This window comes from Gracilinanus agilis, chromosome 6 (genome assembly GCF_016433145.1).
Source record: "Gracilinanus agilis isolate LMUSP501 chromosome 6, AgileGrace, whole genome shotgun sequence".
Lineage (NCBI taxonomy): Eukaryota > Metazoa > Chordata > Mammalia > Didelphimorphia > Didelphidae > Gracilinanus > Gracilinanus agilis.
Window position 1 is genome coordinate 289,869,864 of NC_058135.1, and position 26,368 is coordinate 289,896,231.

Below are 26,368 nucleotides of genomic sequence, written 5' to 3' on the forward strand. Positions count from 1 at the left end.
GGAGCCACCCAAGGAATGAGGGAGGACTCCCTCTCGGGGATCCAAGGGGACAGTTCAGATAAGCACCCAAGGGGGCATAATACTGGGGCCTGGGTCAGAATAGGATAACCAGGATGAAGAAGAAACAGGCTGGGCCGAGCCAGGCCCACCACCCCACGGCAGCAGCCCCAAGCCTCTCGCCACCTCACCTGGACCTCCTCCCATCCTTTTCCTCTGTGGAAGTGAAACTTTCTCTCTCTCGCCTCCTTTTTCTTTTTTTTTCTTAAGTTTAGGAAAAGTGAGCTGGGAGCACGCTGTCTGATGTGGGATCCTAGATCTGGTCTTCTTCAAGGCCAGGAAACCTGCAGACATAGGAGAGGAGAACACGGATTCTGTGTCTGTGGCGCGGACGATAAGGCCATGAGCTACCAGCCAGAGACAACAGAGCTTCTCTGGACCACAGACGGAGCCCCTGCCCCAGGGTCCGGGTCGTAGGACACATCAGCTCCACTTGGCTTTGGGAATTCGCCCTGAAATAGGACAGACTTGAGCCATCTGGGCTGGAACCAGAGATCGCCCCAGGATGATAAGCTCATGAGGGCAGGACATTTTTATCCCCTCTAGGGCCAAAGGGTGCCCTGTGTGAGCCAGGTGCCGAGCAAGCCGCGTGTAATGGAGAATAATGTTTCTGTGAGGTGAAGAATAGGCTGCAACTTCTAAGATGGATGAGAGCTCACTTAACAGAGGTTCAGTTCTCGGGGGCTTTTCTCCGGATACTCTCCCAGCATTCAAGTTTAAACACGGGACCCTGGTCTGAACTAAAATGACAGATAAAGCCTTCTTGCAAGAAGGCCTCTAAAAATGACCAGCAGCCTGCCTTAGGGAGCCCAAAGCCCCAAACCAATGTATACTTCCTCAGGATTCAGGGAAGTGTGGCTACACGAATGAGTGTGCATGCCATTCTGCCATTCTGCCATTCTGGGGGGGCCTCCCACTGAGGGCAGGGACAGGAATCAGGCTTCTGATTTCACTGGGATTGNGTGTGTGTGTGTGTGAGTGTGAGAGTGTGAGTGATTGTGTGTGCATGTGCGTGTGTGTGAGTCTGTGTGTGTGTATGAGTATGAGAGTGTGAATGTGCATGTGTGTGTCTGCAGGTGTGTGAGTGTGTGTGAGTGTGTGTGTGTGTGAGTGTGAGAGTGTGAGTGATTGTGTGTGCATGTGCGTGTGTGTGAGTCTGTGTGTGTGTATGAGTATGAGAGTGTGAATGTGCATGTGTGTGTCTGCAGGTGTGTGAGTGTGTGTGAGTGTGTGTGTGTGTGAGTGTGAGAGTGTGAGTGATTGTGTGTGCATGTGCGTGTGTGTGAGTCTGTGTGTGTGTATGAGTATGAGAGTGTGAATGTGCATGTGTGTGTCTGCAGGTGTGTGAGTGTGTGTGAGTGTGTGTGTGTGTGAGTGTGAGAGTGTGAGTGATTGTGTGTGCATGTGCGTGTGTGTGAGTCTGTGTGTGTGTATGAGTATGAGAGTGTGAATGTGCATGTGTGTGTCTGCAGGTGTGTGAGTGTGTGTGAGTGTGTGTGTGTGTGAGTGTGAGAGTGTGAGTGATTGTGTGTGCATGTGCGTGTGTGTGAGTCTGTGTGTGTGTATGAGTATGAGAGTGTGAATGTGCATGTGTGTGTCTGCAGGTGTGTGAGTGTGTGTGAGTGTGTGTGTGTGTGAGTGTGAGAGTGTGAGTGATTGTGTGTGCATGTGCGTGTGTGTGAGTCTGTGTGTGTGTATGAGTATGAGAGTGTGAATGTGCATGTGTGTGTCTGCAGGTGTGTGAGTGTGTGTGAGTGTGTGTGTGTGTGAGTGTGAGAGTGTGAGTGATTGTGTGTGCATGTGCGTGTGTGTGAGTCTGTGTGTGTGTATGAGTATGAGAGTGTGAATGTGCATGTGTGTGTCTGCAGGTGTGTGAGTGTGTGTGAGTGTGTGTGTGTGTGAGTGTGAGAGTGTGAGTGATTGTGTGTGCATGTGCGTGTGTGTGAGTCTGTGTGTGTGTATGAGTATGAGAGTGTGAATGTGCATGTGTGTGTCTGCAGGTGTGTGAGTGTGTGTGAGTGTGTGTGTGTGTGAGTGTGAGAGTGTGAGTGATTGTGTGTGCATGTGCGTGTGTGTGAGTCTGTGTGTGTGTATGAGTATGAGAGTGTGAATGTGCATGTGTGTGTCTGCAGGTGTGTGAGTGTGTGTGAGTGTGTGTGTGTGTGAGTGTGAGAGTGTGAGTGATTGTGTGTGCATGTGCGTGTGTGTGAGTCTGTGTGTGTGTATGAGTATGAGAGTGTGAATGTGCATGTGTGTGTCTGCAGGTGTGTGAGTGTGTGTGAGTGTGTGTGTGTGTGAGTGTGAGAGTGTGAGTGATTGTGTGTGCATGTGCGTGTGTGTGAGTCTGTGTGTGTGTATGAGTATGAGAGTGTGAATGTGCATGTGTGTGTCTGCAGGTGTGTGAGTGTGTGTGAGTGTGTGTGTGTGTGAGTGTGAGAGTGTGAGTGATTGTGTGTGCATGTGCGTGTGTGTGAGTCTGTGTGTGTGTATGAGTATGAGAGTGTGAATGTGCATGTGTGTGTCTGCAGGTGTGTGAGTGTGTGTGAGTGTGTGTGTGTGTGAGTGTGAGAGTGTGAGTGATTGTGTGTGCATGTGCGTGTGTGTGAGTCTGTGTGTGTGTATGAGTATGAGAGTGTGAATGTGCATGTGTGTGTCTGCAGGTGTGTGAGTGTGTGTGAGTGTGTGTGTGTGTGAGTGTGAGAGTGTGAGTGATTGTGTGTGCATGTGCGTGTGTGTGAGTCTGTGTGTGTGTATGAGTATGAGAGTGTGAATGTGCATGTGTGTGTCTGCAGGTGTGTGAGTGTGTGTGAGTGTGTGTGTGTGTGAGTGTGAGAGTGTGAGTGATTGTGTGTGCATGTGCGTGTGTGTGAGTCTGTGTGTGTGTATGAGTATGAGAGTGTGAATGTGCATGTGTGTGTCTGCAGGTGTGTGAGTGTGTGTGAGTGTGTGTGTGTGTGAGTGTGAGAGTGTGAGTGATTGTGTGTGCATGTGCGTGTGTGTGAGTCTGTGTGTGTGTATGAGTATGAGAGTGTGAATGTGCATGTGTGTGTCTGCAGGTGTGTGAGTGTGTGTGAGTGTGTGTGTGTGTGAGTGTGAGAGTGTGAGTGATTGTGTGTGCATGTGCGTGTGTGTGAGTCTGTGTGTGTGTATGAGTATGAGAGTGTGAATGTGCATGTGTGTGTCTGCAGGTGTGTGAGTGTGTGTGAGTGTGTGTGTGTGTGAGTGTGAGAGTGTGAGTGATTGTGTGTGCATGTGCGTGTGTGTGAGTCTGTGTGTGTGTATGAGTATGAGAGTGTGAATGTGCATGTGTGTGTCTGCAGGTGTGTGAGTGTGTGTGAGTGTGTGTGTGTGTGAGTGTGAGAGTGTGAGTGATTGTGTGTGCATGTGCGTGTGTGTGAGTCTGTGTGTGTGTATGAGTATGAGAGTGTGAATGTGCATGTGTGTGTCTGCAGGTGTGTGAGTGTGTGTGAGTGTGTGTGTGTGTGAGTGTGAGAGTGTGAGTGATTGTGTGTGCATGTGCGTGTGTGTGAGTCTGTGTGTGTGTATGAGTATGAGAGTGTGAATGTGCATGTGTGTGTCTGCAGGTGTGTGAGTGTGTGTGAGTGTGTGTGTGTGTGAGTGTGAGAGTGTGAGTGATTGTGTGTGCATGTGCGTGTGTGTGAGTCTGTGTGTGTGTATGAGTATGAGAGTGTGAATGTGCATGTGTGTGTCTGCAGGTGTGTGAGTGTGTGTGAGTGTGTGTGTGTGTGAGTGTGAGAGTGTGAGTGATTGTGTGTGCATGTGCGTGTGTGTGAGTCTGTGTGTGTGTATGAGTATGAGAGTGTGAATGTGCATGTGTGTGTCTGCAGGTGTGTGAGTGTGTGTGAGTGTGTGTGTGTGTGAGTGTGAGAGTGTGAGTGATTGTGTGTGCATGTGCGTGTGTGTGAGTCTGTGTGTGTGTATGAGTATGAGAGTGTGAATGTGCATGTGTGTGTCTGCAGGTGTGTGAGTGTGTGTGAGTGTGTGTGTGTGTGAGTGTGAGAGTGTGAGTGATTGTGTGTGCATGTGCGTGTGTGTGAGTCTGTGTGTGTGTATGAGTATGAGAGTGTGAATGTGCATGTGTGTGTCTGCAGGTGTGTGAGTGTGTGTGAGTGTGTGTGTGTGTGAGTGTGAGAGTGTGAGTGATTGTGTGTGCATGTGCGTGTGTGTGAGTCTGTGTGTGTGTATGAGTATGAGAGTGTGAATGTGCATGTGTGTGTCTGCAGGTGTGTGAGTGTGTGTGAGTGTGTGTGTGTGTGAGTGTGAGAGTGTGAGTGATTGTGTGTGCATGTGCGTGTGTGTGAGTCTGTGTGTGTGTATGAGTATGAGAGTGTGAATGTGCATGTGTGTGTCTGCAGGTGTGTGAGTGTGTGTGAGTGTGTGTGTGTGTGAGTGTGAGAGTGTGAGTGATTGTGTGTGCATGTGCGTGTGTGTGAGTCTGTGTGTGTGTATGAGTATGAGAGTGTGAATGTGCATGTGTGTGTCTGCAGGTGTGTGAGTGTGTGTGAGTGTGTGTGTGTGTGAGTGTGAGAGTGTGAGTGATTGTGTGTGCATGTGTGTGTGTGTGAGTCTGTGTGTGTGTATGAGTATGAGAGTGTGAATGTGCATGTGTGTGTCTGCAGGTGTGTGAGTGTGTGTGAGTGTGTGTGTGTGTGAGTGTGAGAGTGTGAGTGATTGTGTGTGCATGTGTGTGTGTGTGAGTCTGTGTGTGTGTATGAGTATGAGAGTGTGAATGTGCATGTGTGTGTCTGCAGGTGTGTGAGTGTGTGTGAGTGTATGAGTGTGAGTGTGAGAGTGTGAGTGATTGTGTGTGCATGTGCGTGTGTGTGAGTCTGCGTGTGTGTATGAGTATGAGAGTGTGAATGTGCATGTGTGTGTCTGCAGGTGTGTGAGTGTGTGTGAGTGTGTGTGTGTGAGTGTGAGAGTGTGAGTGATTGTGTGTGCATGTGCGTGTGTGTGAGTCTGCGTGTATGTGAGTGTGAGTGAGTGTGAGAGTCAGTGTGTATACATGTGTGAGTGCACGAGTGTGCGTGTGCATGTGTGTGAGTGTGAGTGTGAGAGTGAGTGATTGTGTGTGCATGTGCGTGTGTGAGTCTGCGTGTGTGTGAGTGTGAGAGTCAGTGTGTATACATGTGTGAGTGCACGAGTGTGCGTGTGCATGTGTGTGAGTGTGTGTGTGAGTGTGAGTGATTGTGTGTGCATGTGTGTGTGAGTGTGCGTGAGTGTGAGAGTGTGAGTGTGAGTGAGTGTGAGAGTCAGTGTGTATACGTGTGTGAGTGCACGAGTGTGCGTGTGCATGTGTGTGAGTGCATGTGTGCACACGCATGCTCCCACGTCAGACACACAAGATATTCCATGGGACGGCCACCCTCTGGCAGACAACACTAAATTTCAACATGATGAAATGGGTGTGTGACGGCACATTCCAAAAGCTTGAAAAAATGTTTCCTTCCCAAGACTCAGAATGAAGACCACTGTGGATATTTATATGGAGTTCTACAGTCTTAAGAAGTAATCTCAGGGAGGTGGGGAACTAGATCTGGCTTAGTGGATAGAGAGCCAGGTCTAGAAAGGGGAGGTCCTGGGTTCAAATCTGGCCTCAAACATTTCCCAGCTGTGTGACCCTGGGCAAGTCCCTTGACCCCCATTGCCTAGCCCTTACAGCTCTTCTGCCTTAGAACCAATACACAGTATTGACTCTAAGACAGAAGGTAAGAAATATTTAAATAAATATTTAAATAAATAAAAATTAAAATAAAAATGAATAAAGAATAAATAAAAATATTTAAAAATATTTAAAAAATAACAATCCCAGGTCTGATGGAGTAAAGGCAGGGACTCACCCAAGCTCTCCCAAATTCCCCTCCAAACCACTTTAAAATAATACCTCAAATTGAATTCCAGAGTGGCAGAACCAACAAATGGTCGGAGTAAAATAATTTTCTAGACCAGGACAACTTAGAGGCTGGTTGGATCTGGAGCCCATCACAGACAGACCTGTCAGCACAGGCTGCACTAGGACAGGAGCATTTTGTCATGAAGGCGGTTTATCAATAGCAGCAGCAGCAACTTCAGGAGCTTTCGGCCCAAAGACTCAAAGAGGGTCAGACTGCTGGTCAGAAAACTCCAGGGGCCCCTTTGCTGGCACTGGGTGCAGGGCTCTGTTCTAGTTCTCATACTCAGTTCTGGGCCACATTCCCAGAGCTAAGAGGAGCACTGGCTCACTGGTCCTTGCGGCCACAGGGGTCTTGGGGCCCTAGTCACAGTTCCAGGGTGGAGACGACTGCTTTATGCTCACTGACAGACCAGAGAATAGTCCAGGAGAGTAGTGGCCATGCTTCTCCTTTCATCATACCACCTCGGAAGCTCTGAAAATTCACAGACCCTCTCCCCTCCCCCCAGAGATACCTCTGAAAACAATGCCCTCTCCATCCTGGAAGCAGAGCCCAACTTTAACATAAAGTTACATCAAGAAATAGTCTGGAAAAATGGGCAAATGACAAAAGAAGAACCTGACCATAGGTGACAGGGAAGATTAAGATACAAACTCAGAAGAAGATAATTTTGTCAAAACAGTTACATGCAAAGCTTCAAAGAAAAATTTAAATTGGTCAGAGGCCCAAAAGAATTCCTGAAGGGCTCAAAATGGACTTTAAAACTCAAATAAGAGGGAGAAGCTGGGTAGCTCAGTGGATTGAGAGTCAGGTCTAGAGATGGGAGGTCCTAGGTTCAAATCCGGCCTCAGACACTCCCCAGCTGTGTGACCCTGGGCAAGTCACTTGACCCCCATTGTCCACCCTTACCACTCTTCCATCTAGGAGCTAATACACAGAAGTTAAGGGTTAAAAAAAAAACCTCAAATAAGAGAAGTAGAGGAAAAACTGGGAAAAGAAATGAGAGTGAGACTAGAAGATTATGAAAAAAGAGTTAATAGCTTGGTAAAGAAAGTATAAAAGTACTGAAGAAAATAACAACTTAAAAACCCAGAACTGGCCAAATGGAAAAAAGAGGCAAAACAATTCCCTAAAAAGTAGAAATGGGGCAGCTGTGTGACCTAGAGCAATTTACTTAACCCTAATTGCCTAGCCCTTGCTGCTCTTCTGCCTTGGAAGAAATACTTACTATCAATTCTAAGACAGAAAGTAGGAGTTAAAAAATATACATGTATGTATGTAATTAGCCAAATGGAAAATGATGTACAGAAGCTCACTGAATAAAATAATCCCTTAAAGATTAGATTTGGGTAACAGGGAGCTAATTACTCCATGAGAAATCAAGAAACAAAGTTAAAAGAATGAAAAAGTATAAGAAAATGTGAAATAACTCACTGGAAAAAAGAATGTCCTGGAAAATAAAAACTAGAGAGACAATTTAAGATTAATTTTGGATTACCCAAAAGCCATGATCAAAGAAAGAGTCTAGACATTATATTTGAAGAAATTCATCATACCAAGAAATTAGGGGAAACTACCCTGATAGTTTAGATCTAAAGAGTAAAGTAGAAATTTGAAGTATCCACAAAGGGTAGAGCACCAGGTCTGGTTTGGGGAGGACCTGGATTCAAATCTGGCCTTAGACACTTCCTAGCTATGTGAACCTGGGCAAGTCATTTAAACCCCATTGTCTAGGGGTTTTTCTGCTCTTCTGCCTTAGAACTGATACTTAGTATTGATCTTTTTAAAAAAATTAATATTTTATTTTCCCATTTACATGCAAAAACAATCTTTTAATTTTCCAAAATTAAAATATCCAAATTGTCCCCCTCTCCCTTTCCTTCCCCCCTCCTTGGTGTGGTAAATAATTTGATCTGGGTTACATATGTATGATCTTGGAAAATATATTTCCATATTGCTTATGTGATGAGAGAATATTCCTATAAAACCAAAATCCACAAATAAAAACACATGCAAATAAAATGAAAAAATAGTATGCTTCAATCTGCATTATTTCTCTGGAGGTAAATAGCATTCTTTGTCATAAATCCTTCAGAATTGTCTTAGATCACTGTATTGCTCAGAAAAATGAAGTTTTTTATAATTGACTACCATACAATATTGTTCTGTGTACAATTTCTTGTATTGTTCTGGGTACAATTTTCTTGGTTCTGCTCACTTTGCTTTGCATCAGTTCATGTAGATCTTTCTGGGATTTTCTGAGATAGTCCTGCTCATCATTTCTTATAGCACAATAATATTCCATCACAATCATATACTGAAATTTGTTCAGCTATTTCCCAATTGATGAACATTTCTTTATTTTCCAATTCTTTGCCACAAAAAGAGCTGCTAGAAATATTTTTGTACAAGAAGGTCTTTCCCCCTCCCTTTTTTTTATCTCTTTGGTGTAAAGACCTAGTAGTAGTATTACTGGATCAAAGGATATACACAGTTTTATAGTCCTTTGGGCATAGTTCCCAATTGCCCTCTCGAATGTTTGGATCAATCCGGAAGTCCGCCAACAATATATTAGTGTCCCAATTTTGTCCCATCCCTTCCAACATTTATCATTGTCCTTTACTGTCATATTGGTCAATCTGATAGGTATGAGGTTTTACCTCAGAGTTGTTTTAATTTACATTTCTCTAATCAACAGTGATTTAGAATATTTTTTCATATGACTATACATAGCTTTTAATTTCTTCATCTAAAAACTACATGTTTATTTCCTTTGACCATTTATCAATTGGGGGATCCCTTGTATTCTTATATAACTTAATACCAATTCTAAGAGAGAAGGAAAACTTTTTTTAAAAAAATAATTCACCAATCACCTCCTACAAAAGATTCCGAAATGAAAACTTTCAGGAATATTATAGTCAATTACTGAGCTCCCAAGACAAAGAGAAAATGCTTCAAACAGTCAGAAAGAAACAATTTAAATATCGTGGAATCGCTGTCAGGATCACACAAGATTTAGGAGCTTCCACATTAAAGATTTGGAGGAACTAGAATATGATATTCTGGAGGACAACCAAGAATCACCTACTAAGCAAAACTGAGTATAATCCTTCAGGGACAAAAATAGATATTTAATGAAATAGAGGACTTTCAAGTATTCCTGATGAAAAGACCAGAACCGAATAGAAAATATGACTTTCAAATACAAGACTCAAGAGATGTATAAAAAGAAAAAAATGAAAGGGAGATCATAAGGAGTACAATAAGGTTAAACTGTTTACATTCCTATAGGAAGATGATAATTGTAACTCCTAAGAACTTTATCACTATTAGGACAATTAGAGAGAGTATACATTAGATAGTGGGTATGGATGTAAGTTGACTATGATGGGATGATTTTAAAAAATAAAATTAAGGGGTGTGAGATAAAGTTCAGTAAGAAGGTGGATTCCTCTCAATGAATCACTAGGATGGAGTCAGTGAGCCTTTCAATCAAAACAAATTAAATTTTGTGTTTACAACCCAAGCCCCAGTTCAGACAGATAGAATTGAAATCTATATTTTAGATTGGTTAAAATGCTATAGGATATGCGGAAAGATGGGACTGAAATAGTCCTTGTTTTGATAGGATAAAACCCACTTGAATAATTAGGATAATTGGTTTTGTAAATTGCACCTTGTGATTAGCTACTAGATAAGAGTGTAATTCTCCAGTAACCAGCCAGTGATGAATGAGGGGAGGGGCCGTCTTTGTGTGCACTGGGATAAAAAGGGGTCTGTCTGCTCCCATTCTTTGTACTTGCTTGCTGGCTGCAATGCTTGTAACAATGTCCATTCTCATTGGGATGAAATGAAAGAGCCTTTGACACACTAGGACCAAGTTCAAGATTCTTTTGAGTGGGTGGTTTTTTCTCTCAAGGAGTAAGAAAGAGGGATGCATGGGGAGAAGGGGGGAGAATGCGGCAAATTATCTAACTTAAAAAAGATGCAAGGGGGCAGTTGGGGGCTCAGTGGCTCAGAGAGCCAGGCCCAGGTTAAAATCTGGCCTCAGACACTTCCTAACTGTGTGACCCTGGGCAAGTCACTTAATCCCCATCGCCTAGCCCTTACCATTCTTCTACCTTGGAATGAATACACAATATTTATTCTAAGATAGAAGGTAAGAGTTAAAAAAAAAAAGATGCTAAAGGAAGAGTTTTTACAATGGAAGGGAATAGCATTCACACTTAGCTGAGTATAAAAATCTACCTTGCTCTGTATGGAAGTAGGCGGGGAAAGGGCTAAGAGAAAGGGAGTGGTAGAAAGAAGGGCAGATTGTGAGAGGAAATAATCAGAAGCAAAATGAAATTTACAGAATAAAAAAGAAAGAGAAGGGTAAACAAATGGGAAGATACACAGTTAGTAAGCATAACTGTGAATGTGAATGAATTGAATTTGTCCATAAAATGGCAAAGTAGATTAAAAACCAGAATCTGACAATGCTGTTTACAAGAAACACACTTGAAACAGAGACATATACACAAGGTAAATATAAGGGGCTAGAGCAAAATCTATTATGTTTCAGCTGATATATATAAAAAAAGAGGCTGGGGTAACAATACTAATCTCAGATAAAGCAAAAGCAAAAATAAATCTAGTTTCAAAAGTTAAGCAGAGAGTGGGAGACTTTAAATTCCTTTTCTCAGAACTAGATAAATTTAACAAAAAAGAAAGAAGTTGAAGAAATTAATAGAATTTTAGAAAAGTTAGACATAATAAACCCTCTAGAGAGGGGAGGGAAAGAAAACAAAACACAGAAACATGGAAAAATATTTTTAAAATAAAAAATAATTAAGAGATTAAAAAAACAGTGGAAAGCATAGGAATAAATGGAGCTTTCCTTAAAATGACAAGTATTATCTATCTTAAACCATTAGTAAGAATTAGTTGTAATGAGGATATGCTAGAAGTCCTCCCAATAAGATCAGAGGTAAAGCAAGGATACCCGTTATCACCATTATTCAATATTTTACTAGAAATGCTAGCTATAATGATAAGAAAAAGAAACTAAAGAATTAGAATAAGCAGTGAGAAAACCAAACTATCTCATTTTGCAGTAAATATAATGGTGTTCTTAGAGAATCCTAGGGAATCAATTAAAAACTAGTTTAAATAATTAACAACTTCAGTAAAGTAGCAAGATATATAAGCTCCCATAAATCATTAGCATTTCTATTACCAACAAAGTCCAGCAGGAAGAGAGAGAAAGAGAAATTCCATTTAAAATAACAGTAGATTCCCCAACTGACAAATGGTCAAAGGATATGAACATGCAGTTTTCAAATGATGACATCAAAGCTTTCAATCCAATCACATGAAAAAATGTTCTAAATTAGTCTTGATTAGAGAAATACAAATTAAACAACTCTGAGGTACCAGTTCACATCTATCAGATTGACCAAAATGACAGTAAAGGAAAGTGATAAATGTTGAGGTGATCTTGTAAAATTGGAATACTAATGCATTGCTGGTGGAGTTGTGAATTGATCCAACCATTTTGGAAGGCAATTTGAAATTATGCCCAAAGGGCCATATAAAACTGTCAATCTAGGTCTGTATCTCAGAGATTAAAAAAAAAAGAAAAAGGACCTACTTATACAAAAATATTAATAACAGCTCTTTTTGTGGTGTCAAAGAATTAGAAATTGGGGGATGTCCATCGATTGGGGAATGGCTAAACAAATTGTGGTATACGATGGTGATGAACTACTACTGTGTTATAAGAAATGATGAACAAAATTATTTCAGAAAAAGCTGGAAAGACCTATGTGAACTGATGCAAAGTGAAGTGAGCAGAACCAGGAGAACATTGTACATAGTAACAGCAATATTGTGGAATGGCCAACTTTGAAAGACTTAGCTACAATATCAATACAATAAGCTAGGACAGTTCTGAAGGATTTATGTCAGAATGCCATCCTCCCCTACCCGAAAAGAACTGTTGGAGTTGGAATGCAGATCAAAGTGCACTATTTTTTCACTTTAGTTTATTTGGATTTTTATTTGGGGTTTTTGATTTAAATGAATATTCTCTTATAACAACAGACAATATGGAAATAGATTTTTCATGATAATTACATGTAAAACCCAGATCCAATTGCTTACCATCTCCAGGAAGGGGGAGGGAAGGAGACAATTTGGATCTTATAACTTCAGGAAACTTATGTGAAAAAAATTGTTATTACATGTAATTGACAAAATAAAATATTATTACAAAAAACTTTTTAAACAATTAAAATAATATTTAACAGTAGTCAATATAATATACTTGGAGGATCTATTTGCCAAGGACAAACCCAGGAACTATATGAAGACAATTACAAAACACTTTTCACACCAATAAAGTTAGACCTAAACAACTGGAAAAACATTAATTGCTCATGGGTAGGCTGAGCCAATATAATAAAAATGACAACTCTACCTAAATTAATGTATTCAATGCATACTAAAAAAACCTCCAGAAATTATTTTTATATGAAAATATGGAAAATGGAGCCAGAAAAAATAATAACAAAATTCATCTGGAAGAACAAAAGGTCAAGCTCAGTGGATTGAGAGCCAGGCCCAGGGACAGGAGGTCCTGGGTTCAAATGTAGCCTCAGACACTTCCCAGCTGTGTGACCCTGGGCAAGTCACTTAACCCCCATTGCCAGCCCTTTCAGCTCTTCTGCCTGGGAACCAATACGCAGTATTGATTCTAAGATGGAAGGTGAGGGTTTTAAAGAAAAAAAAAGAACATTAAGGAAGTCAATGGAAGAAAAAGGTGAAAGAAAGTGACCTCAGTGCACCAGATCTCAAACTGTTTTAGGAGTCAGCCAAGAAAGGAGTTACCCAACCACACCTAACGCGCCTGGAAAGGAGCCTGAGGGGGGAGTAGCAGCGCCCTCTCCTGGGACGTCAATGGCACTACTCGATGTCAGTGCTAGGCAAGGGGAGTAAGGCAGTGAGTGTGTATCTGGATGGGTGGGAGACCCAGGAGGCGCCCCCTGGCATGGCCACCCATTGGCAGACAACTCAAATACTGATCGTGAGGAAATGGGTTTGGGTGCTGGTGTATTCCAGAAGTTTCCTTTCCATGAAGGTTTCCTCACTCTCCCATACGTTCAGGTGGCATTTTACAGTTTAAAAACGTAACTCTGCCCTGGGGGGTGGCACAACCATGCTGCAACACAAATAGGAAAGGTCTGAATGAGGTGGCTAAAATGCCCAAGCCTGCCCTTTGCCCCACAGATCCACTCCAGGAAGCCAGGGACAGAGACAGGCTCAACAACTACCAAGGACTCAGGCAGCAAAGAATTGGAAACAGAGGGATGCCCAGCGGATAGGAAAGCAGCCTGTGGGGTCAGAAAAGGACGGCTCAGACGTGGAGAAGCCTGGGAAAAGCTACCTGAACAGATGCAGAAGGAAGGCGAAAGAGCTAAGGAAGCAATCTTCACAGCCATTTAACAGTATAAATGGAAAGAGAAGCCACTGCAATGAGGGTGGAAGTTGTAAATGACAAGGAATAAACAGCTCCAAAGAACAGAAATGGGAAGACACCTCCCACCACTGCCTTTCCTTCTCGGGGGAAGGAGTTCATTGCAGACAAGGTCATCATTTTTCCTATGTAGCGATCCATTTTGTTGAATTGTTCTTCTTTTTAATAAAAATTTTTAATTAAAAAAAATCCTTGTTATAAGGGATAACAATGCAAGGAATATAGAGGGAAATCAGGCAATGTAAAAACAAAAGGTATGAATATATATTTATATTTAACATAGAATTATATTTTATAAATATATGTTCAGTCATTTTCAGTTGTGTCCAAGTCTTCCTGACTTCATCTGGATTTTCCTGACAAAGATCCTAAATCGATTTGCCATTTTACACTCCAGCTTGTTTCCAGATGAGGAAACTGAGGCAAACAGAGTAAAGTGACTTGCCCCAGTATCCGAGGCCAGATTTGAATTCAGGAAGAGGAGTCTACTTTACTCCAGACCTGGCACTCTACCCACTGAGCCACCCAGCTGCCCCTTAATATCAGCCCTAAATCAGAAGAGCGGTGAGGGTTGGGCCATGGGAGTTAAAAGACTTGCCCAGTATCACCCTGCTAAGGAGTTACTGAGGCCGGATTGGAACCATCTTGCCATGCCCCCCTTATTTTCTAAGGCCTCGTTGGGGACTTTGTGGCCCCAACCCGGAGCCCAGAGCCTGGGGCCAGAGGGGGCCAAGAGTGTGAGGAGAGTATACCACAGGAGAATAATACACAGATAATCAACTAATTCCTGGGGGCTGGGAGGGAAGAAGGGGGAGAGGAGAGGGGGGAAAAGGGGAGAGGAAGAGGGGAGGTAAATTCCATCATTTAATTTAGGAAGCCTTGTGCAGAGATTTGTTACTGCATGTAATTGGTTACACACACATGCATATACATATATGTATAATTTTTTAAATTTAGAAAAAAGAGAATGAAAAGAGCTACAGTCAGTCCTATCACTTGGCGCTTAAGGAGCTGCTGCTCATGTGCCAGGCACTGTGGAGACATGGGCACAGGGTCCCTGCCCTCACCAAGCTGATGTTCTCTGGCTCAGTGGATGCAGGATATGGGCAACATTCATATAGAGTCAGCTGTCCCAGGGTGGAGGAGAGAGCACTAACCCTGGAGAGATCAGGAAAGGCTCCTGCAGGAGGGGCACTTGGGCTGTGCTCTGAAGGAAGCTGGAGATCCTACCTGGTGGAGGTGAGCAGGGATGGTGCTCCAGGTGCAAGAAGTCAAGAAGAGGCCAAAAACAAAGGACAAACAATAAGTGTCTGATAAACTCAAAGATCTAAGATTTGGAGACAGAAACTCATTATTTGACAAAAATTGCTGGGAAAACTGGAAAGCAGTTTGGCAGAAACTAGGTAAAGGCCAACATCTCACACTATATACTAAGACAAGGTCAAAATGGATACATGTTTTAGACACAGTTATCATAAGCGTATCAGGGGTGCATGGAATATATTACCTGTCAAATCCATGGATAGAAGAATTTATGACCAAACAAGGGATAGAGCATTATGGGATAACAAATGGATAATTTAAATTATATTAAATTTAAAAGATTTTGCACAACCAATGGAGCCAAAAATTAGAAGAAAAGCAGAAAACTGGGGGCAAAATTTTACAATGTTTTTCTGATCAAGGCCATATTTCTCAACTATTTAGAGAGCTGAATCAAATTTGTAAGAATATGAATCATTCCCAACTAATAAATAGTCAGAGAATGAGAATAGACAGTTTTCAGAAGAATAAATCAAAGCTATTTATCATCATATGAAAAAACGCTCTAAATAACTATTGATGAAAGAAAGGCAAATGAAAATAATTCTGAAGTACCATCTCACACCTATCAGATTAACTAATATGACAAAAAAAGAAAATAATAATGTTGGAGAGAATGTGGAAAACTTAGGATGCTAATGCACTGTTGGTAGAGTTGTGAAATGATCCAGCTATTCTGGAGGGCAATTTGGAACTAAACCCAAAGGACTATAAAACTGCACCTACCCACTGATCCATTGATATTACTATTAGATCTATACACCAAAGAGATCAAAGAAAAAAGAAAAGGAGCAATTTGTACAAAAATATTTATAGCAGCTCTTTTTGTGGTAGTAAAGAATTGTAAATTGAGAGGGATGTCCATCAACTGGGGAATGAGTGAACTGGTACATGTTTGTGATAGAATACTATTATGCTATAAGAAATGACAAACAGGATGGTTTTAGAAAAAAAACCTGGAAAAATTTACGTGAACTGATGAAAAAGTAAAGTGAGCAGAACCAGGAGAACACTGGAAAAAGTAACAGCAATATTGTACAATGATCAACTCTGAATGGCTTAGCTACTCTCAGCAATAAAAGAATCCAAGATAATTACAAAGGATTTCTGTAAAAAATGTTATCCACCTCCAGAGAAAGAACTGAGAGACTGAATGCATAGAGAAGCATACTTTTAGAACTTCTTTATTTTTCTTGGTTTTTGGAGGGACGGGGTTGGTGTTTTCTTTTGTAACATGGTTAATATGGAAACATGTTTTGCATGACTGCACATGTTTAACTTATATAAGATTGTATGCTATCTCAGGGAGGGGAGAGAGAAGGAAGGAGGGAGAGAATTTGGAAATCTGAATTTTAAAAAATGAAAATGAAAATTTGTTTTTCCGTGTATTTGGAAAGAAATGAAATTTTAAATTAAAAAAATTATAAGATTTACAAAAAGCTTTACATGTTAATTCATTTGTAATTTATGATGATGTCATCATCACCTTGCTGGAGCATATTGTATTTTTTTGGTGAGGAATATTAATGATTATAACCAGATCTAACACATAGAGCTATAGGATTTACAAAGCACTGTACATGTATGATCTCATTTGACACTTATTTGATTACTCTGTGAGGTAGATCCTATTATTTATTCTTGTTGTTGTTGCTCTCATTATAATCGTTATTCTCGACATCTGTACATGGTACTGGCTGGTTGGTGGTTGTCCTTGATATTTCAAGAGGACTAATGACATCACTGGTGAACAGGAGTTGGATTTCAGGGAGGCACAAAGTCTTCAGCCTCACTTTCTCTTCCAGAGACATCAAGTGCAGTGGCTGGTGATGGCCTGGGATGCCGTGGATGATCTTGGCGTCTTCGACATCTGACCAAGCTCTAAGCTGCTTTCCTGGCCATTGGAACAAACTGTTTTCATCCTCCCCTTCCACCAGGGGAAGTCTTCATGGGCCTGGGGTAGGTACCCGTAACTCACCACCAGGTTTGAAGCCTGCCAGCTCCCCTCAACTGAGAAACTACTGCTTGTTGGAGCCCCAGGTGAGAGCTGCATGACAGGTAGACGAGCAGCCCTGAGAAGGCTCGACAAGCCCTCCCACCAGAGGTGTTGGTTGTCCCTGAACACGCTGTGCCTTTAACATGTAGAAGCCTTTATTTGTAGTATGCAAATATTTTCTTTTTTTAAACCCTCACCTTCTATCTTAGGATCAATACTGTATATTGGTTCTAAGGCAGAAGAGTGGTCAGGGTAGGCAATGGGGGTGACTTGCCCAGGGTCACACAGCTAGGAAGTGTTCCAGGTCACATTTGAACCCAGGACCTCCTGTCTCTGGGTCTGATTCTCAATCCAGTGAGCCACCCAGCTGCCTCCAATGATGTGTAGATTTAAAATACAAATGTTCTTTGTATAACCCAATGGAATTGCTTGTTGGCTCTGGGAAGGAGCAGGGAAAGAAAATAAATCATGGAAACATGGAAAAATATTTAAAATTTTTAAATAAAATACAACCATTCTATTAAAAATAATAACAAATGGGGACAGCTGGGTAGCTCAGTGGATGGAGAGCCAGGCCTAGAGACGGGAGGTCCTAGGTTCAAATCTGGCCTCAGACACTTCCCAGCTGTGTGACCCTGGGCAAGTCACTTGACCCTCATTGCCTACCCTTACCTCTCTTCTGCCTATGAGCCAGTACACAGTATTGACTCCAAGACAGAAGGTGAGGGTTTAAAAAAAATAAACAAATAAAAATAATAACAAATGCTTATTGACAGACTGATAGCAGATGGAAGAAGTATGACTATTGGCTTTGCAGCTGTTACCCTAAGGATTTGCAATCATATTCCAGATGTCCCACTAGTAGAATGGGAGCTCCTTGAGGGCATATTTGGAACATATTAAACATAAATGATTATTTCTATTTGAAAGCCTCCAATTGCACCTAAAGGAACCTGGGCCAGGCTAAGGGGAGCTGAGAGGAGATAGTTTTTGTGAGGAAGGAGTGATTACTTGCCTCCACTGGTAACTCTACCCTGGTATCTGGAATGATGAAAACTTGACACAGTCTTAGGGGAAGCCGGACTCCCTGGACAAGAGTATGGAGTCAAGTCCTATTTCCATCACTGATATCTCTTATGGGACTGAGAACAGCTAGACCCTCTCTGAGCAGAATTCCTAATCTTTAGAGGGGTAGCTAGGTAGCACAGTGGATAGAGCACCAGCCTGGAGTCAAGAGGTTAAAATATGGCCTCAGACATTTCCTAGGTATGAGGCCCTGGACAAGTCACTTAAACCCAACTGCCTAGACTTTGACACTCTTATAATAAGGCAGAAAATAAGGGATTAAATAGATGAAATAAAAGTTGGGATCGTAACAACCTCATTTATGTTACCTTCCTCCCACTAAGGGACTTTATAACCCTTCAAGTGGGATATAAATGTAATTACAATCATCTTAAAGGTCATCTTGTTCCATATTCTCATTTTGGGGAAGAGGCTAAATGACTAGAGGCCAAAGTCTGACCTTGATTAGTGGCTGAGTCTTTTTTATCATCTCTGATAATCTGATAAGGACTGCTTAGTTGATGAGGAAATAAAGAGATCCAGGAGTTGTCTTTTAGTTCATGCTTCCAGCTCTGGCTCCAGGAGCCTGGAGTTTATTATATATATTTCGAGACTAATTTCACACAAAAGAACCCCCCGAAACTTCGCAGATGCGCAGAAGTTACAAATTATGTCATATCAAAACACAAAAGGTCTCATTGGCTTCGGAATAGAACAAGGCCAAGGCTGAATTTTGACTAGGTTCTTATCAGAAAGCCAAGTCTGGGGAATATTATTTCAAGGTTGAATTGCCCCTGCTAAGGTTTTGGCCTTGGCTGTACCAGGTGGCTGCATTCCTGGCCAAAGGGGAACAGTGTTGACCCTTTTAACTGCTGGTTAGCTGGAAAATTAAAGCTTTTCAATAAGGCAACAATACTTTTCAACAAATCACAAGGATCACAAAAGGGGTCAAAAGTGGGGTCTCAGATTTTTATCTATTCTCTTATTGGCCTCCCGAAGCTGAGTCTTTTATTGATTTATTTGTATATTTTTAAAGCCCTTGCTTTCAACTTAGAATTAGTGCTGCGCATTGGTTCCAAGGCAGAAGAGCAGTCAGGGAAGGGGAGTTTAGGAACTTGCCTAGGGTATCCCAGCCAGGAAGTGTCTGAAGTCAAATTTGAACTCGGAACCTTCCATCTCCAGGTCTGGCTTTTAATTCACTAAGCACCTGGCCAACGCTATGGCTGCGTCCATCCTGATCAGAACCCCTATCTGGGCACATTCCACTCCAACAGCTGCCCTGTCTACCTCCCAGCACTGTTTTGGTCAGTACTCTGGGACCTGGGGCACCTGTCCAGTGTGGAGTCCAGCTCTCCAATAGGGTAATGTATAGCAAGTGCTCTGAAACCATCAAAGCCCAGGTGATCCTGAGTAAGTCAGGTGTTCTCCCTATGCCTCAATTTCCTTATCTGTGAAATGAGGGATCTGTGCCTTCATCCAGAGAGGTCCTGGATTCAAGAGATTTGGGGACATGGGCAAGATGGGAATAGTTTGCCGGACTGTGTGTAATTGTTCCCAGGATCTGGGCTTTATTTTCCTTATTCTTTGGGAGGGGGCTTAAAGGGGCTTAAAGGAAAAGAACAAAACTAGAGCCCAGGGATTGGTGTCAATGAACTGTGAGGACCCTTCCAACTCTGACTCTCCCCAGAGCGGTCCAGACAATGGATCAGCACCTGAAGATGCAGAAAAGGCCACCCTCTAGTTCTGCCCTGTCTCCAGTCCAGAATGTTGTTGGCTTCTCACAAGTTCTGAAAGTCTGTGTGACCAGGCGGGCAGAGTAAGCCCTGGTGGAGAAGGCGAGGTGGATCTCGGGTTGTTTTCAGTTTGCTTTGGGGCTCAGCAGCACAGCTTAAAAGGCACATTTGTCCCTGGTGGCCCCAAGGTCCCCACCACGAGTCGGCTGGCCAGCTTCCAGGGCAGGCTTTGCATTCAAGGACTCAGCCTTTCCCTTCCATTCTGTGCCAGCCCCAAGAAATCTTTTCTGTTGGTGGCTCATTTGGTGCTTCTTGACGAAGATTCTGCAGTGCTTTGCCATTCTCTTCTCCAGTTTACCTTACATATGAGGAAACGGAGGCAAACAGGGTTCAGTGATTTGCCCAGGGTCACCCAGCTAGTATGTATCTCAGGCAGAATTTGAACCCAGGTCCTCTTGACTCCAGGGCAAGCACTCTATCCACTGTGCCACTTCGCAGCCCCTATAAAAGTGAATTAAAAACAGGCAAGGAGCTGCGAGTTGTCTAATTTGAATGCCATTTTTTGTAAAACCCTCACCTTTGTCTTGGGCTCATTACTGTGCATTGGTCTCAAGGCAGAAGGGTGATAAGAGCCAGGCAATTGGGGTTAAGGGACTTGGCCAGGGTCACACAGCTAGGAAGTTCCTGAGGCCAGATTGGACTCCAGGACCTCCTGCCTCTCATTTCACTAAGGCACTTGGCTGCCTCCTTGAAGACATTTAAATACATTTAGAACATCCAAGAAGGCACAGGAAAGACAGTCCTCTCATCTCTCCCAGTTCCCATCCGACATCCTCATGGCCACAGGGGTTGTGGCTGAGGCGGGAGGAGCCAGGCAGCAGAGCAGCTCTAGGGAAAGGCACAGGGCTGGAGGAAGCACAGGCCAGAGCGCAGCTCTTGGCTTCCTTTATGAATCTAAACTCTCATATTCTGCAAAAAGTGCTAGAAACTCCATCAGACCCACTCCTAAACGGAACCCTCAACTTCCCTCCAGCTGGATAGAGCACTGGGCCTCGGGTTAAGAAGACCTGAGTTCTAATCCAGCTTCACATGCTTACCAGCTCGGTGGTCCTGGACAAGTCACTTAACCCTGTTTACCTCAGTTTCTTCATCTAGAAAATGGCCAATTTCTCCAGTATCTTTGCCAAGAAAGCCCCAAATGGCATATGGAAATACACTGGCGTAACCTCTACCAGACTACTCCACTCCTTAGAGAGGCTGGGAAGGGAAGGAGAGAATCTGAATCTCACGATGCAACTGTCAAAAATCATTTCTCTGTGACCTTGAAAAAGATTTTTTTTTAAACAGAGAGAAGACCCCCAATGGGGTCATGAAGACCCTGGAATGACTTAAGAACTGCCTTGGGCCTAGTTTCATTTTTGCTCAACTCCCTGATCACAGGGCTTCCGAGTCACTGAACATCGCGAAATGCAAAATACAAATTCTTTCTAACCAAGAATAAACATTAGGCCCTTGGCTCCAAAATGATAGGACATCCGAACGCCTCAGAGACCACGTAGACCCATCCTCTCCTTTAGCAGAGGAAGAAACCGAGGCCTAGAGAGAGGCAACTCCCCCAAGGTGGCCCAAAAATCGGTTTGGAGACCTTGAGGGCACGCAGTCAGTACCTGAGGTCAAAGCCCAGAGGCCCCCATCTCCCAGCCTTCAGCAAAAGGAAATGGGTTGAGGGCAGCGAGGTGGCTCGGCGGAGGGAGAATCTGTCCTGGAGAACCCAGGCTGCTTCACCCTCACCTCTCTCAGCCTTGGAGCCAATGCCCAGGATGGAGTCCAAGCCGGAAGGCGAGGCTTGCAAAAAGAGCCTGAGTGTCAGCCAGGCTTATAAGGGGAGCCCCAGCTCGCCCCCAAAGTCCCAGAGAATGAGAGTCTGTCCTTATTGGGCATCTGAGAGAAATTCTTTATTTCCCAATTATCCAAACGGTTTGTGCTACTCCGGTTCCAATGGGAAAGAGGCTCAGACTGGCAGGGGCAGAACTTGGTTCCTTTAGTCCCCAGTTAAAGGACCTGGTCAGACTGATTGTGGTCAGCTCTTGGGCTGCAGAGCAAAGCTGCATCTGGATGAGTAAAGATATACTTAGCTCCAGAATTACATAATGGCAGAGAAGCAAAGACCCTCAGGCCATGTAGTCCAATCCTCTCATTTTACAGAGGAAGAAACTGAAGCCTAGAGGAGGAGAAATGACTGGCTTAAGGTCACATGGCTCATGAGGGACAATGCAGAACCCAAACCCAAGACTTCTAGCTCTGGGTCAGCTTTTCCTTCTTGTAAATTCTATGAAACTCACTTTCCCCAGTGGCTAGCACCAGCCCAGCGTTAATGTGACGGCAAATGTGAGGCAATCTTATTGCACAGAACCCGAAGAATCCCCTAAACTTGGCTATCATGATTAGAATCAGATTCAGGGCTGCAAGTGGCTCTGAGGCCATGGAGGCCTCGTTTCACCTCTTACATTCGGTCTCGGAATGGATATTTAGTACTTAGAGGCAATACTTAGGATCAGTTCTAAGTCAGAAGAGCGGTGAGGGCTAGGCCAGCATTGGCGAAGTATTGGCACGCATGCCCAGCCGGCACTCAGGGAGCTGCTCTGTTCCCCCTCTTCCCAGAGCCCAAGGACATTTTGTGCACGCCCTGCCCCACTGGCCAGCCACCCAAAGCAAGCACTTCTTCCATCCGCTGGGCTAGGCAATGGGGGTTAAAAGACTATCCCAGGATCACATAGCTAGGAAGTATCTAAGGCCAGATTTGAACCCACGACCTCCTGTCTCCAAGCCTGGAGTGCTATCCATTGTGTTACCTAGAGACCCCCCAATGCCCTCATTTTACAGAAAACTAAACTGGCTCCAAAAGGAAAATGCCTTGCCCAAGGTCCCCCAGATATGTGGTGGGATAAAAGAGGGAGGATTTGAATCCAGGTCTTTTGAATCAAAGCCAGGGTTTCCCCTCATGCCTGGCTGCTTATCACAGTCCACAGCCTGGGAGTCTAAGATCCCAGGGAAGCGTGGGGAGCCCCAGGCCCCTGGCTACTTCCCTTTCACTCACTGTATTCGATCCACTTGGTTTCCTGTGGAATCCTGGGAGTTGGATTTTATGTATTTCTAGGCCTGACTCTGAGAAGGAAGGGGTCTCCGGCCTCCTCTGCCAGGCTGCCCGAGGGGGCCAGGACGCAGCCAAGACGCAGAAGCCTGCTGTTAAAGGGACCCAGAGAGAAAAGGAAAGCTAGACAACAGCTTGCAGAGCTTTGGGCCCACTGAGGCCAAAGACCAGAAGTGACTGGCTGCAGGGCTGGGCTCGGATTCCAAATCCTCAGCTCTCTTTCCAGTATATTCTGTGGCAGATGCCGTGTTCTGAATCACATATTTGAAACAAGAGAGTTTGGGGAGGGGAAGAATAAATGCTTGTAAAATAGGAAAAAGTCTACAGAAGGCAAAACCAGGTAGTTTCCATTTCAGACAATGACAAGGACCAGCCAAGCTACTCTTATCATTCCCCCCCTCCACCCCTGCCAGTCGGGCCCGGGCAGGGGGCAGCACCAAAGGCCACTTTAGCTACACGGCTGAATACATGGCACTTACGAGGCTTGGAAAGGTGGCTGGAGGCTCCTTGCCCCTTGGGTGGCCTTTCTTGCTGTGACGGCTCCAAAGCTCATTGCACTGGGCGAAGGGCTCGGCTATGTGGCCAACATCCTGGGGCTGATGAGCAGCGAGGGAGCGATCTATGAAAATGAGGCAAAGGCTCTCTTGGGCACTTGTGCTTTTGGACTCTACTACCTAGACTTGTTCATTGAGCTTTCTTCTCATGAGCACCTTCTCCCTGCATTCCAGCACTGGAGAGGGAGGGGACCTGGGGCACCCAGAAAGATGAGGCTGGGGAATGGCAGGCACAAAAATAGGGTCCAGAAGGGAGCATGGAAAGTTCGTGCGGCTGGAGTGAAGGGACAGTGGGTGGCAGGGACAGGGACAAACTAAAGAAGGTCAGTTTAGTAGGCAGGGAAGGGTTCAAGTGCCAGCAGTTTGGGTTTGATAGGAAAGGTGAAAAGGCACTAGAGGAAATCATCTTTTCACCAGAGGTCACAGAAATAACAGACCGTTATTTTTTTGTGGGCTGGTTGGAAGAGAGAAGGGTGCAGAAAATAAAAGACTGGAAAATCTGTTTGGGGCCCCCCAATTTCCCCCTCCCCTTCCTTTCCCAGCTTCTGGGTCTGGCTAGGGACTTGTATAAGCAAGCAGCCTCACTGGCAATGTTGGGGAGAGGAGGAGCCCCCAGGAAAAGAGACCCAGGGGGAGATGGAAAGAGAAGGCATCAGAATTGGTTCCTCTACCTTTTTCTTCTCCTTCTTAATCTTCACCATTCATTTCTTCAAGTCTTTCTCATTAAAGCATTCTTAGATTCCCATCAACTTTGGGCATATTGGACTGGTATCTTTGGCAAAGATTTTCATTCTCTGCTCGTCTATAATTCTTATCAAGGATTTAGTTGCCTTCTCCAGCCCTGCTCCTGCCCCTCATTCTTCCCCTGGCAAGGCCTGGCAGAGGGCATCTTCTCCCTTCTGTCTTGGTGCAGCCCCACTATGGATCAGAACTGCTATCTCATCTTTTTTTGTGTCCTCTCTGGGAATGAGCCCCAGAGCCCCAGACTTGTCTTTCCCCCTTGCAAAGCCCTGACTGAGTCCATCTCTTCCCCCCAAGTTCCCCTCACCCCTAATGGACCAGTGCTTTCCTTCATCCCATTGACTGCTTCATTTGCCAGCTCTCTCTTCTTTCTTTTCTCATCTATCCTCCATCAGGTTCCATCTCCATCTGTCCTCCCACATCCTCACCCTGAGGGGCTTCTTTCTCTTCCTTGGACTCTTGACCAGGCTGCTTCTCTTCTATCTGGTCCTGTGGGCTTTCTTCCTCCAACGGTCTCTGGCTATCTTTCTCCTGGCCTTGGTCCTGAGGCTGCTCGCCTTCTACCCCAGCCTCCAAAGACTGCTCTTCAGCCTTAGCAGCCCCAGCCTCCGAAGGCCGTTTTTCTTCAGCTGAGGCCACCGAAGGCCGCTTTTCTTCTGCCCCTGCCTCTGAAGGCCGTTTTTCTTCAGCTGAGGCCACCGAAGGCCGCTTTTCTTCTGCCCCTGCCTCTGAAGGCCGCTTTTCTTCAGCTGAGGCCACCGAAGGCCGCTTTGATCCAGCCAAGGCCACCGAAGCCCGCTTTTCTTCTGCCCCTGCCTCTGAAGGCCGCTTTTCTTTAACTGAGGCCGCTGAAGACCGCTTTTCTTCAACTGAGGCCACCGAAAGCCGCTTTTCTTCAACTGAGGCCGCCGAAGACCGCTTTTCTTTAGCTGAGACCGCCGAAAGTCTCTTTTCTCCAACTAAGGCTGCCGAAGGCCGCTTTGATCCAGCCAAGGCCACCGAAGCCCGCTTTTCTTCAGCTGAGGCCACCGAAGACCGCTTTTCTTCAGCTGAGGCCACCGAAGGTCTCTTTTCTTCAACTGAGGCCGCCGAAGGCCGCTTTTCTTCAGCCGAGGCTGCTGAAAGCCGCTTTTCTTCAGCTGAGACAACCGAAGGCCTCTTTTCTTCAACTGAAGCCGCCGAAGGCCGCTTTTCTTCTGCCTCTGCCTCTGAAGGCCGCTTTTCTTTAACTGAGGCCGCCGAAGACCGCTTTTCTTCAACTGAGGCCGCCGAAGACCGCTTTTCTTCCGCTCCTGCCTCTGAAGGCTGCTTTTCTTCAACTGAGGCTGCCGAAGGCTGCTTTTCTTCATCTGAGACCACCAAAAGCCACGTTTCTTCCACCCCAACCTCCAAAGGCAACTTTTCTTCAGCTGAGGCCTCTGAAAACTGCTTTTCTTCAGCCGTAGCCTCCGAAACCTGCTCCTCTTCAGTCCCAGAATACTCAGTCTCCAGAGGTTGCTCCTTTTCAGTCCTGGAAGCCTCAGACTCCAAAAGCTGCTCCTCTTCAGCCTGGGACACCTCGGTCTCCAGAGGCTGCTTCTCTTCTGCCCCAGCAGCCTCTGTCTCAGAAGGCCTCTTCTCTTTTGACCGAGAAGGCCTTTTCCCTTTTGCCCCTGATTCTTCAGGGGGCACAGGCGAGGGAGGTGGGGGCGGTGGACCAGCTTGTCGGCTGGAGGACTCACCCCGGGGCTTGAGACCAATGCCCCGTATTACCAAGGGCTCCCAGCTGTACCACACCCTCACACGCTGCATCTCCACACATTTCCGCGTCTTAGGGGCCTGACTGGAAGATGCGGCATGTCTGGCTGGGGACTGAGTCCCAGAGCCCATCCCCATCGACTTCCGCGCCTTTGACCGTGGCCGGACCTTCTTCTTCTTAGGCAACAGATGGTCGCCCTTCACTTGCAAGGAGGGCCGGCGCCGGACGGAGTAGGGCGGGATCCGGCGCGGGCCGTAAGGCGGGGAGGTGGGACTGGACCTCTGGACCCTTCGCAGCGGCCGTTTGGCCTTAGAGGCCTTGGTCGAAGGCTGCGATTGATGCTGCGATTGCTGATCACTACACCAGATCGGCCTTGTTACCAAAGTGGCAACCAGCGCCTGGCCCCGTACCCTCAGGCCCCTCATCTCCAGCCGCCAGCAGCCGCCCTGCCGGTTGCCCGGGCCCATCTCCCACAGCGCTCCAGATTCGGCCCCCCATGGCCAGGGCCAAATTCGGATGAAGGTCTCCCGGCTGCGCCTCCGTCGCAGGCAAGACCTTGGTCTCCCCCCCGCCCCCAGC

General features: G+C 45.0%; 1 protein-coding gene across 1 annotated transcript; it reads right to left on the bottom strand.

Moving 5' to 3' along the window:
• Positions 1 to 26,256, bottom strand: LOC123252793 (neurofilament heavy polypeptide-like). Its single transcript, XM_044682036.1, has 3 exons — positions 23,982 to 26,256; positions 23,236 to 23,375; positions 1 to 341 (listed from the first exon to the last, which is right to left on the bottom strand). The coding sequence occupies exon 1, from the start codon at positions 26,254 to 26,256 to the stop codon at positions 24,433 to 24,435; it is 1,824 nt and encodes a 607-aa protein (XP_044537971.1). The 3' UTR covers positions 1 to 341; positions 23,236 to 23,375; positions 23,982 to 24,432.
• Positions 26,257 to 26,368: the final 112 nt, after the last annotated feature.

Excerpts from the sequence above, each read along its gene's own strand:
- LOC123252793 (XM_044682036.1), bottom strand. The coding sequence starts at position 26,256 with ATGGGCCCGGGCAACCGGCAGGGCGGCTGCTGGCGGCTGGAGATGAGG.